The sequence below is a fragment of the Puma concolor genome, chromosome B1 (assembly GCF_028749965.1).
Source record: "Puma concolor isolate L17-30 chromosome B1, mPumCon1.1.hap2, whole genome shotgun sequence".
Taxonomy (NCBI): domain Eukaryota; kingdom Metazoa; phylum Chordata; class Mammalia; order Carnivora; family Felidae; genus Puma; species Puma concolor.
The window spans coordinates 167,544,812-167,557,258 of record NC_141670.1 but is presented as its reverse complement, the minus strand read 5'-3'; the positions used below and the strand labels follow the sequence as shown (position 1 = coordinate 167,557,258).

General features: G+C 36.2%; 1 protein-coding gene across 1 annotated transcript in view; it reads left to right on the top strand.

The window, feature by feature from the left end:
- The window catches only part of GABRB1 (gamma-aminobutyric acid type A receptor subunit beta1), a 384,633-nt gene that overhangs the window by 351,306 nt on the left and 20,880 nt on the right, over positions 1–12,447 (top strand). The window contains exons 6-8 of the mRNA XM_086705134.1: positions 4,963–5,100; positions 5,210–5,362; positions 8,909–9,153. Coding sequence (XP_086561260.1) covers positions 4,963–5,100; positions 5,210–5,362; positions 8,909–9,153 — 536 coding nt within the window. The remainder of the gene's footprint in view (positions 1–4,962; positions 5,101–5,209; positions 5,363–8,908; positions 9,154–12,447) is intronic.

Below are 12,447 nucleotides of genomic sequence, written 5' to 3'. Positions count from 1 at the left end.
TGAAACTACCCATTTCTATACAGTAATTTTGTACCCCATTATCATGTCTAATCCTATTATTTCTAATTGTTATTAAGTTCACCGCTTAGGGTTCACTGAGTATACAATTGCATGATTTGTAAATTAGCTTAACCAGCAGCTTTACAACTTTATACTTCAATTTTCTTTCCCTTGCCTAATTCATTGGTTAGTATTTCCAGACCACTGTTAAATAAGACCAATGGTAGTGAACACGTTTACCCGGTTAACTCTGCAGGAATGTTTTAGTGTTTCCACAATAAATATGATGCTGGCTTTGAGACTCAGCTATATCTTGCTATGTAAGGAAGTATCTATTCATATTTATTGGGTATTGTTTTGTCAAAAGACTAAATGGCTATTACATTTTGTCAAATGCCCCTTTGGCACCTCTGTAAATAATCATATGCTTTCCTTCTCTTTAAATCTATTAATATATTAGATTATATTACTAGATTTTTCTAATATTGAACAATTCACACTCTGAATAAACTCCACTAGTTACTCCTTATTATTTAGTGTACTGCTGGATTTTGTTCACTAATATGTTCTACTTACTTAATGAAAATAATTTGGAAGTGTTCAATCTTAGCCTTTACTTTGGAACTGTTTAACTAGTAATAGACTTATAAGTTCTTAAATATTTGAGTCCCGTGGGTGTTTGTTTATAGGAAATGAAATCAAGCTGTTTGATATCCTATCTCTCCTGATTTGGACAAATGCTTTTCTTATGAAAAAATTATCCATTTCATTCAGATTTTCTAATTTGTTTGCATAGATTTGAACAACCTAGTCTTATGATTCTTTACAAGCCCCCTGTTTCCAAGGTGATTTCCCTTTTTATGTGTTAATTATCCGTCCTGATTCATTTATTTGATTAGACTTCTCTGTAGAATAGTTTCCTCAAATAGGTCCCTGGGTGATATGTTCTCTAATCTTTGTAGCTTTGTATATCATCTCTGGAAAGAAGCAATATTTTGGCAGGGAATGGGACCCTTGGGTCTCAGATTTGCTGTCCTTTTTGCCTATACTCTAGGTATTCTGTGGATATTATTCCATAAGCTTTTCCTTTCCATACAAGAAGTCCAATATGTTTTCCTTTGAAAATACCTTGTACTTTCTGTCTGGGAAATCCTAAGATTATCCTTTTACTCTTGGAGTTCAGGAATGCTATCACAATTACCTAATATAATGAGCCTTTCAATTTGCAAAATATTTATTAAGCTCAAGAGAACTTGTGTTTTCTTTTTATTTATTATGCTTCATCTTCTTTCACGACTGCCTACTATTTATTTATATATTAGATCTTTTAGATGAGTCATTCAAAACCATTATGTTTTCTTCATACTTTCCAAATCTCTGTAATTTTGTTTTCTTTTGAGATATTTCTTTCAAGCTGTCTTTTAAAATGTTAATCTGGCCTCACCAGTGACCATCTCCTCAATTTATTTAAAACATCTTTTATTAAAATCTATGGGTTTTAGTAGAAGGAAGATTTCTGTGCTCTAATCAAATATACTTGTGTTCCTATATATATATATATATATATATATATATATATATATATATTTTTTTTTTTTTTTTAGGTTTTCCTATATTTTTAATAAGGATGGGAATTGAAGAGTTCAAACTATTGTCTTCCTCCTCCACCAGTTATTTTCACAAGGGGCCATATACTCTGGATGTTCTGCTTGCTTTTCTTCTCTGGGACTATTGGATTCTCTTAGAAGCATTGTTGTTTTTTCTTACATATACCTTGTGGTTTGGACCCAGCTGCCAGAGCACTGAAAATGGAAACAATGTTTTCGGTGAAAAGTACAATGAGCTCCTGGGAAAATGTCATTCTCTTGCTGGTAGATCAGGAGGTAGTCTCTGTCTCTGAGGCAGCCTACCTTTTCAACTCTCCCACCGCTCAAAACAATTCCCCCAGTTACCCAAGTGTTCGTGCCTTTTATTTAGCGGGTCCAAAGAGCCCCTGCATTCAGCTTTCTTCATCAATCTCACTGTCCCAATCCCCATTCAAGAACTCCAGGCCACTAGTCCCCAGAGTGGGGGAAAAAAACCCGTGACACAATTGTCCCCTAGATCCAGACAGAGCTGAGACCTCACATTCCCCGGATGGTACTTCATGCTGGGCTTTGAAATAGTTCATAGCTGAACTGAAAATGGAGGGGAGAACATCAGGGTTGAATTTAAGCTATCATAGTGCCACTAGCCATTTTCTCATTCTAGAACCATAAATAGGCTCCACGGGGATCCATGATCCTCTGAAATTACCATCAAATTTTATTTATTTATTTATTTATTTATTTATTCATTCATTCATTCATTCATTCATTCATTCATTTATCTATATATGTATATGCATGAATATGTTTCTGTGGAGTTTTTTTAGAAGTTATTTTTTTATTTTTAACTTTTTTTAATGTTTATTTGTTTTTGAGAGAAAGAGACAGAGTGTGAGTGGAGGAGGGGCAGAGAGAGAGGGAGACACAAAATCCGAAGCAGGCTCCAGGTTGCGATCTGTCAGCACAGAGCTCAATACAGAGCTGGCACTCACTGACTACGAGTTCATGACCTGAGCTGAAGTCAGGTTGGACGCTCAACCAACTGAGCCACCCAGGTGCCCCTAGAAGTTATTTTTTAAAGAATTTTACTTTTTTAGAGCAGTTTTATGTTCATAGCAAAACTGAGAGGAAGATACAGAGATTTCCAATATGCCACAGGCTTCCACATACATGGACTCCTCCGTTATCAACATCCCCCATCGGAGTAGTACGTTTGTTACAACTGCTGAACCTACATGGACACATCATAAATCCCCAATAGGCCAGTAAGTCAATAAGCCAAGAAGATGTAGATCACTCTAAATCCAATAGGTAAAGAGGGTCTCACAGCTTCTTGGACACCAGGGATCATAGCTAAAATAAATATCTTCTGTTTCTATGGCTACACTTGAGTCATTGTAAAATGGGTTACTGAATATGGAAGATTACCCTTTGAAGAAAAGGCAAGTTCTTAGACCTAGAAGGAAATGGTTTAAAGAGAAATAAAATAAGCTAAATTGAAACCTATCACACAGTAAATAATAACGTCTATAGAGGGACAAAAGTAACAAATATAAAAAGGTTGTGGGTTCAATGAGTTTAAGAATAAGAATTCAAAAAAGAGCTCTTTGTGAAGATAAGTTAGAAATGTGTAAAGCAATAAAATTGAGACAGGTTTATTTCCCCTCAAAAAAAAAAAAAAAAAAAGAATAGATTAAAATTTCCTACATCCTTGCACTGGTATGTTTTCAGTGAGCCTCACTGAAGACTTGGCACTCTTCTAAATTTTAAATATATTCTTTTTTTTCATCTCTTGGAAAATATTAGTGGTTTTAATCAAAAGTAGGTCAGCGTCATATCTACTATATTATATGGCTATCTTCGAAACACAAGCCTTAGTAATTCTAATGGAAATAAAGGATTTGATGGTTTTTTTTTTATCTGAGATGAATATAAAGAGAAAATGAACTCAGAAATATCTTCTTTATGTCTACCAGGTAGAAAGAGACAACAACTATAGCCTTCTATATGCCCGAACTGATTTTTAGATTTTTAAATATACCCATACATTGTTTTTATAGAAGTTAATTTCTTATGCGACCATAACCCAGCTAGACCACTGATAAGGGGAAACAGAAGTAGAAAAGAGAAGACAATAGACTTCAGGGTAGACCCTAATAATGCAATCTACAATCTTCTATACATTACTCTTAAATTAACAAAAGCTCACCCTCATAAATATTAAGCTATAAATGTATTATCAAGAATTCATAGGGGGAACCTGGGTGGCTCCGTTGGTTAAGCATCTGACTTCAGCTCAGCTCATGATCTCGCTGTCTGTGGGTTTAAGCCCACATTGGACTCTGTGTTGACAGCTCAGAGCCTGGAGCCTGGAGCCTGCTTTTGATTCTGTGTCTCCCTCTCTCTCTGCCCCTCCCCCACTCATGGTCTGTCTCTCTTTCTCTCTCTGTCTCTCAAAAATAAATAAACGTTAAACAAAAATTCATAAAGTTCTTTACACTTATCACAGGGAGCAAGCATAATGTATAGAATTATTGATCACTATGCTGTATACCTGAAACTAATATAATGTTATATGTGATTACACTTCAATTTAAAATTTTAATTTAAAAATTCATATAGTCCTTAATTTTTCACCTGTATATTAGATAATAAAAATATATGAGGGGGACCTGGGTGGCTCAGTCAGTTGAGCATCCGACTTCAGCTCAGGTCATGATCTCACGGTTCATGGGTTCAAGCCCCACATAGGGCTCACTGATGTCAGCCTGTCAGCACAGAGCCCCCTTCAGATCTTCTGTCTCTCTCTCTCTGCCCCTGCCCCACTTGGGCTTTCCCCAAAATAAATGAATTATAAATATATATGTATATATGAATAGAAGTTTACCTATTTTCTAAAATAAATGTGTATTTCTTTTTAAATGTCTTGATCATATAATCAGTATGTACAAATTTGGTTTTTCATTATACTCCACCATTTTACCTTTTCCATATCCTTTTTAACAAATATGTGCTCAATTATTATTATGTATTATTGTTAAAGGATGCATAGTAAAAATCTATGTTCAGGTACTAGAATCAGCTATCCCCTTATCTAACCAAAGAATTCCCATTAGCAGACGCAAAGAAAATAAATAAGGAGCAGTGATATCAGACATCACTGAATGAGCACAGAGTTTATGTCCACTAAAGCAGATGCATCCGTCTTCTCAATGCAAGAATAGTGCTCATCATGAGACCTATATGCCATCCTATTTAAAGCATTGTTGTCTTACCACCACTTGCTGGGAATTTTCTCTCCAGTTCCAAGACTCTTCAAAATGAATTTCTAGACCAACCTAACTCTATTTAACCATGCTGTATTTCTTGGTTTCAGATGGCTATACCACTGATGACATTGAGTTTTACTGGAATGGAGGAGAGGGAGCAGTAACTGGAGTTAATAAAATTGAGCTTCCTCAGTTTTCAATTGTCGACTACAAGATGGTCTCCAAGAAAGTGGAGTTCACAACTGGTGAGGTTATTTCCCTCCAAATGAACTCGAGGCACTGTGAAAGAAAGAAGACGATTCCTACCAAATGGAGATCTGATTTTTTTGTTTCTGTTTTCCTTTTTTAATTCAGGGGCATATCCACGACTGTCACTAAGTTTTCGTCTAAAGAGAAATATTGGCTACTTCATTTTGCAAACCTACATGCCTTCCACATTGATTACAATTCTGTCCTGGGTGTCTTTTTGGATCAACTATGATGCATCTGCAGCCAGAGTTGCACTAGGTAAGGCATTCCCAGCACTGAAAAGAGCTGGTAGGATTTAGCTTCAACCAACCAACCATTGTTAGGAATTATGAGCAATGGCTTTCTCTCAGAGCAAGTCAAAGAATGAGATTACCATAAGAGTCCTTATAGTAAAATATCAAAGGGTAAGCATTTTCAGGATGAATGTTTTACAGTGCAATATCTTCTTAGCATTTTACCAAAAAAATCTTGAAATATAATTAATACTAGCTATATTAGTGCTTCTTAGAGCCTATTTTTAAATTTTCATTACACTATTTTTTACTAACTTTGTGATGATTTCCTCTTTGGTCTCTGCTTTTTACAATGAAGAACATTTACAATGCATTATTCTCTCTCTTTTTTTTTTTTTGTATGTTGTATTCTTTTTTTTTGTAATATAATTTATTGTCAGATTGGCTTACATACAATCCCCAGTGCTCATCCTAGCAAGTGCCCTCCCATATTCCCTTCTCCCCCACCCCTCATCCACCCTCAGTTTGTTCTCTGTATTTAAGAGTCTTTTATGGTTTGCCTCCCTCCCTTTGTAATTATTTTTCCCTTTCCCCTCCCCCATGGTCTTCTGTTAAGTTTCTCAAGATCCACATATGAGTGGAAACATATGATACCTGTCCTTCTCTGACTGATTTATTTCACTCAGCATAATACCTTCTGGTTCCATTTACGTTGCTGTGAATGGCATGATTTCATTCTTTCTCATACAATGCATTATTCTCAAATGGATTTGGAGAAAGCTAAACCTTGTGACTGTTAACAAGATATGTCAATTGTTAAAAAATACTATTTTTCGAACATTAAAGTTAAGTCGTATCGATCTGAGTTTTCCTTAAATGGAGCTCATCGCACTTGAATAGGGCACAGACATTCATCAGCTATATTAATGACCTGTGATCAGCACAGAATAAAAATGGTTTCCTTCCTGGAGGAACAAAATTCAAAATTAATCTTGCCATGGTTGAGTAATTGCAGCAAACTGAAAGGCTATATTTGAGACTTTAAAGGATTCCTTGGAAAGTTAGAATATATAAGGTCCGTTTGATGAATCTGAGCATGTATAGGTGTGCCTCATTATTTGATCCTAGACCCCTCTCAGTTATCATTTTCTGGGGCTTATTCTCAAACATGCGTGCACATGTGTGCGTGCACACGCACGCACACACACACACACACACTCACACACACACCAAATACATAACAGCATCATTTCCAGCTAAGCTGACATACACATCACTTCTTTTGAGATTGCTGAACTGGGTTAGATGTTCAGTATCCCCTTCACACTCAAAGTAATTGTCATCTCTATAACTTATTTCTAATGACTAATTTCTAATGGCTCACAGTCAAATGCTGTTAGCCCCTTATCAACCTTTGAACATTCCAAAACTTAGGAAAGGCAACGAATAGTTGATCACATCATAGGTATGAATCTGCATATATTATTTGAATGTGAACATGAGTATGTGTATACTATGGTTAAGGAAAAAACAGTGGATGATGTCAACAGCAGGGAATACAACTATCAAGGTCGTAAATTGTGGTTCTCCTTACACATCTATCCCCAAAGCTAATGTGGTATTTTGATTAAAGATGTTAGCACATAAAATGCTGACTTAATCTTCTCTTTGAAATGTAAAATCTGTGACATTTTAAAACTTAAGTAAAAAAGGCATTTGTTTACTAACGCTTCTTGCTTAAAAATTTAAATCAAAGAGTAGAAACCAAAAAGTAATTAGTGGATTTGTAAATGAATGAACTGTTTATTTCTGCTGAGGATATTAGCTAGAATTATATTGGGTGAACTTTAAAATTTTATTCAAAGAAATAAGTGAGACCATTCATGATGGCATTTCAGATCAGTGCAGTACTTTGGAATTCATCACTGATCTGAACCATTTTAACTTTTTATATGCTAACTCCGACTTCTTGTTTTATCTGTTCTCTTAAAGTTGAATAGTCAAATCAGGGAATTTATCCAGAATAATCTCATGGGCAAATGAGTGCTAAACTATTGTTCCCCCTTTTCAGTTTCTACCTTCTATTCTCTTTGCCGGATGTCCTTTGTTTTTAACACCCATTTTAACATTTCCTGTCTTTATTTTTAAGGACTGCCATCAAGTTTCAAGTTTTATCTTCTCATCTTTCTGTTTTCAGTTTAAGTGCCTTTTGTTTAACACTTCCTTGCTTTTTTGCCCCTAGCTGGGTGATCTATGGAAAATAACTAGTCTCAGAATTTCTGTTTATGCATCTATAAAATAGAAATCATATACCTGCCTTACCATACTCAGCAAGCTGTTATGGCAGTCATATAAGATAATTCATAACTGTGTTTAAACTGTAATATTGGGGCACCTGGGTGGCTCAGGCAGTTAAGCATGGGACTCTTGATTTGGGCTCAGGTCATGATTTCACTATTCATGAGATCAAGCCCCATGTTGGGGCTGTCAGCACGGAGCCTGCCTAGGATTCTTTCTCTCTCTCTCTCTCTCTCTCTCTCTGTCCCTAACCCAGTCTCTCTCTCTCTCAAAAATAAATAAATAAACTTAAAAAATAAAATAAAACTGTAATATGCTATATAAATGTGTAATATTAGTATTATAGCACAAATTATCTTCGTAAGATTCCAACTTCCTCTTCAGTTTTGTTTTTCCCAATTACATTTCATCATTGCCATCATCAACACCAAATATTTATTACAGTCATGCAAAGATTATATGGTTAAGAAAGGTTGTGCTTAACAAAATAGACAAAACAGAATTTTCCTTTTAAGAGTTTACAGTCTTAACCTTCTTTAACAAATCCAAGTTGAATTTTTCAGGAAATCTTTTCTTGACTCCAGGGAACTAATTCATTCTAGGCTCTGGAATCAAGAACTAGAGGTAATATTTGAAAAATCAAAGCAACAAGGTTTTATTTAAAAAATACATAAATCAAATGTTTGATGCAAATCGTGAACTTTCTTACATATATCTTCTTTTAGTGTTGTTTCACTATGAATGATGCATTATTATTTTAACGTGTAATACTGACCTTGTATATATTATAGACTTATGGAATGAAGTAGGTCTCCTCACGATGGTTACCAACTTTCAGTTTGGTAGTGGCTGTTGTGGGCGTTAGTGTCACAAGGACAGATTTAGTAGGAAAATGAGCAAGATGCTGAGACCCGGAAGAAGTCCGGGTTACCCGGTGTGTAACAGAATGAGGAACATTTGACAGGAGACAGTGAGCACATCAATGGGATTTTGATATGCAGGCCCATTTATTCTTCTTTCTTCTATGTGTATTATTTTTTTTTTAAATGGCTTCCAACCCTCCATTAATGGTGCATCCTGTTTTACGATTTGTTCATGGCCTGTATGGGGAGTCTGAAGCTTTGTCCTTCCAAATATCTGCTCCTTTTGCCTAGTGGTTTATCACATTGCTGCCATCATTCTGGGACACCAAGAAGGAAATAGCATCTGTCTTAGTCTTTCAAGGGCAGCTTAACAAGTGCATTCAGCTAAGATGTGTCTTTCTGTTTCATAGGCATCACCACCGTGCTGACAATGACAACCATCAGCACTCACCTCAGGGAGACTTTACCGAAGATCCCTTATGTCAAAGCGATTGATATTTACCTGATGGGTTGCTTTGTGTTTGTGTTCCTGGCTCTCCTGGAATATGCCTTTGTAAATTACATCTTCTTTGGAAAAGGCCCTCAGAAAAAGGGAGCTAGCAAACAAGACCAGAGTGCCAATGAGAAGAACAAACTGGAGATGAATAAAGTTCAGGTAATGTATTAAATATTCCTTACAATATTCTTCCAAAATGTATCAGCAGCATGGTGCTCAGGGCCCCCATAACAGGAAAAAAAAAAAAGTATATTAGTTTATCTTTAATATGGCTCAAACACGCCTCCCTTTTACATATTTGAGAATTGGGGATTGAACAAGTTAGGTTGAAGTTACCATAGATTAGTAATATACCTGGACCTAAAACTCAACCCTAAATCCATTATTCTTTATTCTAAACCAAATAGTTGTAAAACTATAGGCAGAAGAATAATGCCAGATTTGCTTGAAAAATGAATGAGACAACTAAAATAAATCAGTTCTGTACTCAGTGGAAATGAAAAGATATGGCCCAGTAGTTACAACCACGGACTGGAATTAAACTGCTTGGGTTTGAGTCCCAGCTCTGCTACTTACTGGCTTTATAACCCCAGACATATCAACCTACATAACTTCTCATCTAGTCTCTGTTCTCAATGTCATCATTGAGGTTATTATAGTATACTTATAGAGTTGTTATAAGGACTAAATTAGTTTTTTTTTAAGTCTAATATTTGTAACAATACCTGGAGCATGATAGGTACTCATTATCATTATAGCTAGCTAGCTATTACCCTTGGATGTAAGACACTGTCACTATTTTTCTTTTGCTTTTCGTTGGTAGATCTTATGACTTGTGCTTTCACTAGTGCTTTCTTTATTCTTTAAGAACATCTCTTTAGCCTCTACTTCTATGCCATGTTTCACTGAAATCAAATTAAAATTGTGAACATTGAAATACTGCATCCACTATAAGTTGTTTTCAAGATGGCACCCAGGGTGACAACTCAAAAGATTCGCTCATTTAGCCACCATTCTGAGCATTAGGGATACTTCCCTGAAGGAGACAAAGCTCTGGCTCTCATAGAGTTTAGACTCTAATATGGGAAGACAGACCATAAACACGTAAGCACGGATTAAGAGGATATTTCAGGTTGTAGTAAGTTCTGAAGAAAGTAAAACAGAGTGATGGGTAAGAGAATGATTTGGATCAGCTTCAAGGGAACAAGGAAGGTAGATCAGGAAGACCTCTCTGAGACATGACCATTTGATCTGAGACCTAAGTGATGAGAAGCACTAACCACACCATGTCCATTCGAGGCAGAGGACACGACAGTGCAGTGGCTCGGAGGAAGGAATTGCTTGAGGTATGAAAGTACTTAGAGGACACCAATGTGGCAAGACCATAGCAAGTGAGGGAGAATATGTAGTATTAGAGGTGGCTGGAGAATCAGGCAGAAGCCAAACTATAAATCTGCAGTGTACATATCTTCATGCTCTTTGGTGGGATATCAAAGCCAAACCCTGTCAGGTAATTAGAAAATTATAAGCAAAATACCAAACAGATTCAGCCAAATGGTCAAAATTCAAAGTAACTCATTCAAATAATATTTTATTCTTTTTTTTAAAGTTCCTTCTTTTAAGTTTAATTTTTTTTGAGAGAGAGAGAGAGAGAAAGAGAGAGAGGATGAGCACGCGTGAGGGAGAAGCAGAAAGAGAGGGAGAGAATCCCGAGCAGGCTCCATGCTGTCATCTCTGGCCTGATGCAGGGCTCGATCTCACGAACTGTGAGATCATGACTTGAGCTGAAATCAAGAGTTGGAAGCTTAACCAACTGACCGACCCAGGTGCCCCAGGAAATTTTCACTCTTATGTGAAATACTATGCTGGATTCTATGCAAGAAGGAGGAAGCATGATACTTGCCCTGAATAATCTTCTGATCTTTGTGGGAAAGAAGATTATATTCAGATGAGGTGATTAGATTATAAAATGAAACAGGACAGCACCTACCTTGAGGAGTGTTTCTGAAAGGAAAAGGCTGATTCTGACCTACTAGCTTTAAAAGTACATTAGCAGATTTTAAGGCCACCTCTTTTCTGTTTCCACTCTCATCTCAGTTGCCTTCTAAGCCTCTGCATAGCTTGGAATGTATATTAATGGATATATCATGAGGGAAAGCCCTACATAAATAAAGTGGCATAGGTTCACTGGTAGGAAAATCTGAAGCCATGGACTGGATGGATGTCAAAGATAAGTAGAATTTGGAAAGGTAAAGGAGAAAATAGGACCTCTGAATTGGCTAGAAAAGCAGTGTTCTCTAGAAAGGTAATTAAATGGAAAGGTCACACCTTCAGCAAACTGAAATCAATGCATTCAGATAATTTAAAAACATCATAAAACAAACTTTAACCACACTCTTTGGTCATTTACCTTGATTCCACCCCAGGATATCAGAGAATTTTTCTAAGATGTTAAGGGAGAAATAAAGGCCAAATGAAAGCCTTGTATGCCACATCATATCTAGATGTATAATACATATTGCCCTCAAGAGGGCTTAGTGACTAATAAATAAGTAAAATGTTTCTATCTAACTGATCTTTGTGTTTGAGTAACATTGGGCTCAAACATAGTAAGGTTTCACTGGATCTCAAATCAGGAACTTTTTATGCCAGATGAATTGACATTTTAAATTTGAATTCCAGTAGATAGGATAGAAAAATCCCTCAATTATCAGGGTTTTTTTTTTTGTTTTTTTTTTTTATGAAATTTATTGTCAAATTGGTTTCCACACAACACCCAGTGCTCATCCAGGGATTTTTAAAGAAGATAAAAATGTGCTTTTATCCATGGAAAGTTAGATTAGAAACTTCACAAATGCTTTTCAGAAAAACACAGACAAAATCATGCCCAAATTAATTAAAAAATCATGTTAAGACATGAAAGAGTAGTTTATATTGGACTAACTCTCTTATGGATTAAAAATTATAAACCCCGAGCAAAAAAAAAAAAAAATATTTTTGAGAGAGAGACAGCTTGAGCAGGGGAAAGGGGCAGAGGGAGAGAGAAAGAATCTTAAGCAGCCTCCACACTCAGCATGGAGCCCAAGGTGGGGCTTGATCTCTGTGAGATCATGACCTGAGCCAAAATCAAGAGTCAGACACTCAACCGACTGAGCCACTCAGGTGCCTCCTGAGCAAAAAAATTTTTAAATCTGCTTGAAAACATGAGACTAACTGAAAACAAACAAAAACAAAGGAGAATCAACCCTCAAATGAAGGGAATGACATTCTCTTAAATCACTATTTATATAGCTTTGTCCAGAGGCCACTCCCCAGTCTGCAGAACTTCAGCCAAAAAACCTGCAGTTTTATCAGTCTGATGAGTCAGAACATGGAGTTTGATACTTCCAGAGTTTCAAGAAATCCTAGAAAGAAGTGAGTCACAAGAGAAATGCAAAATCTGAATTTGGGGCG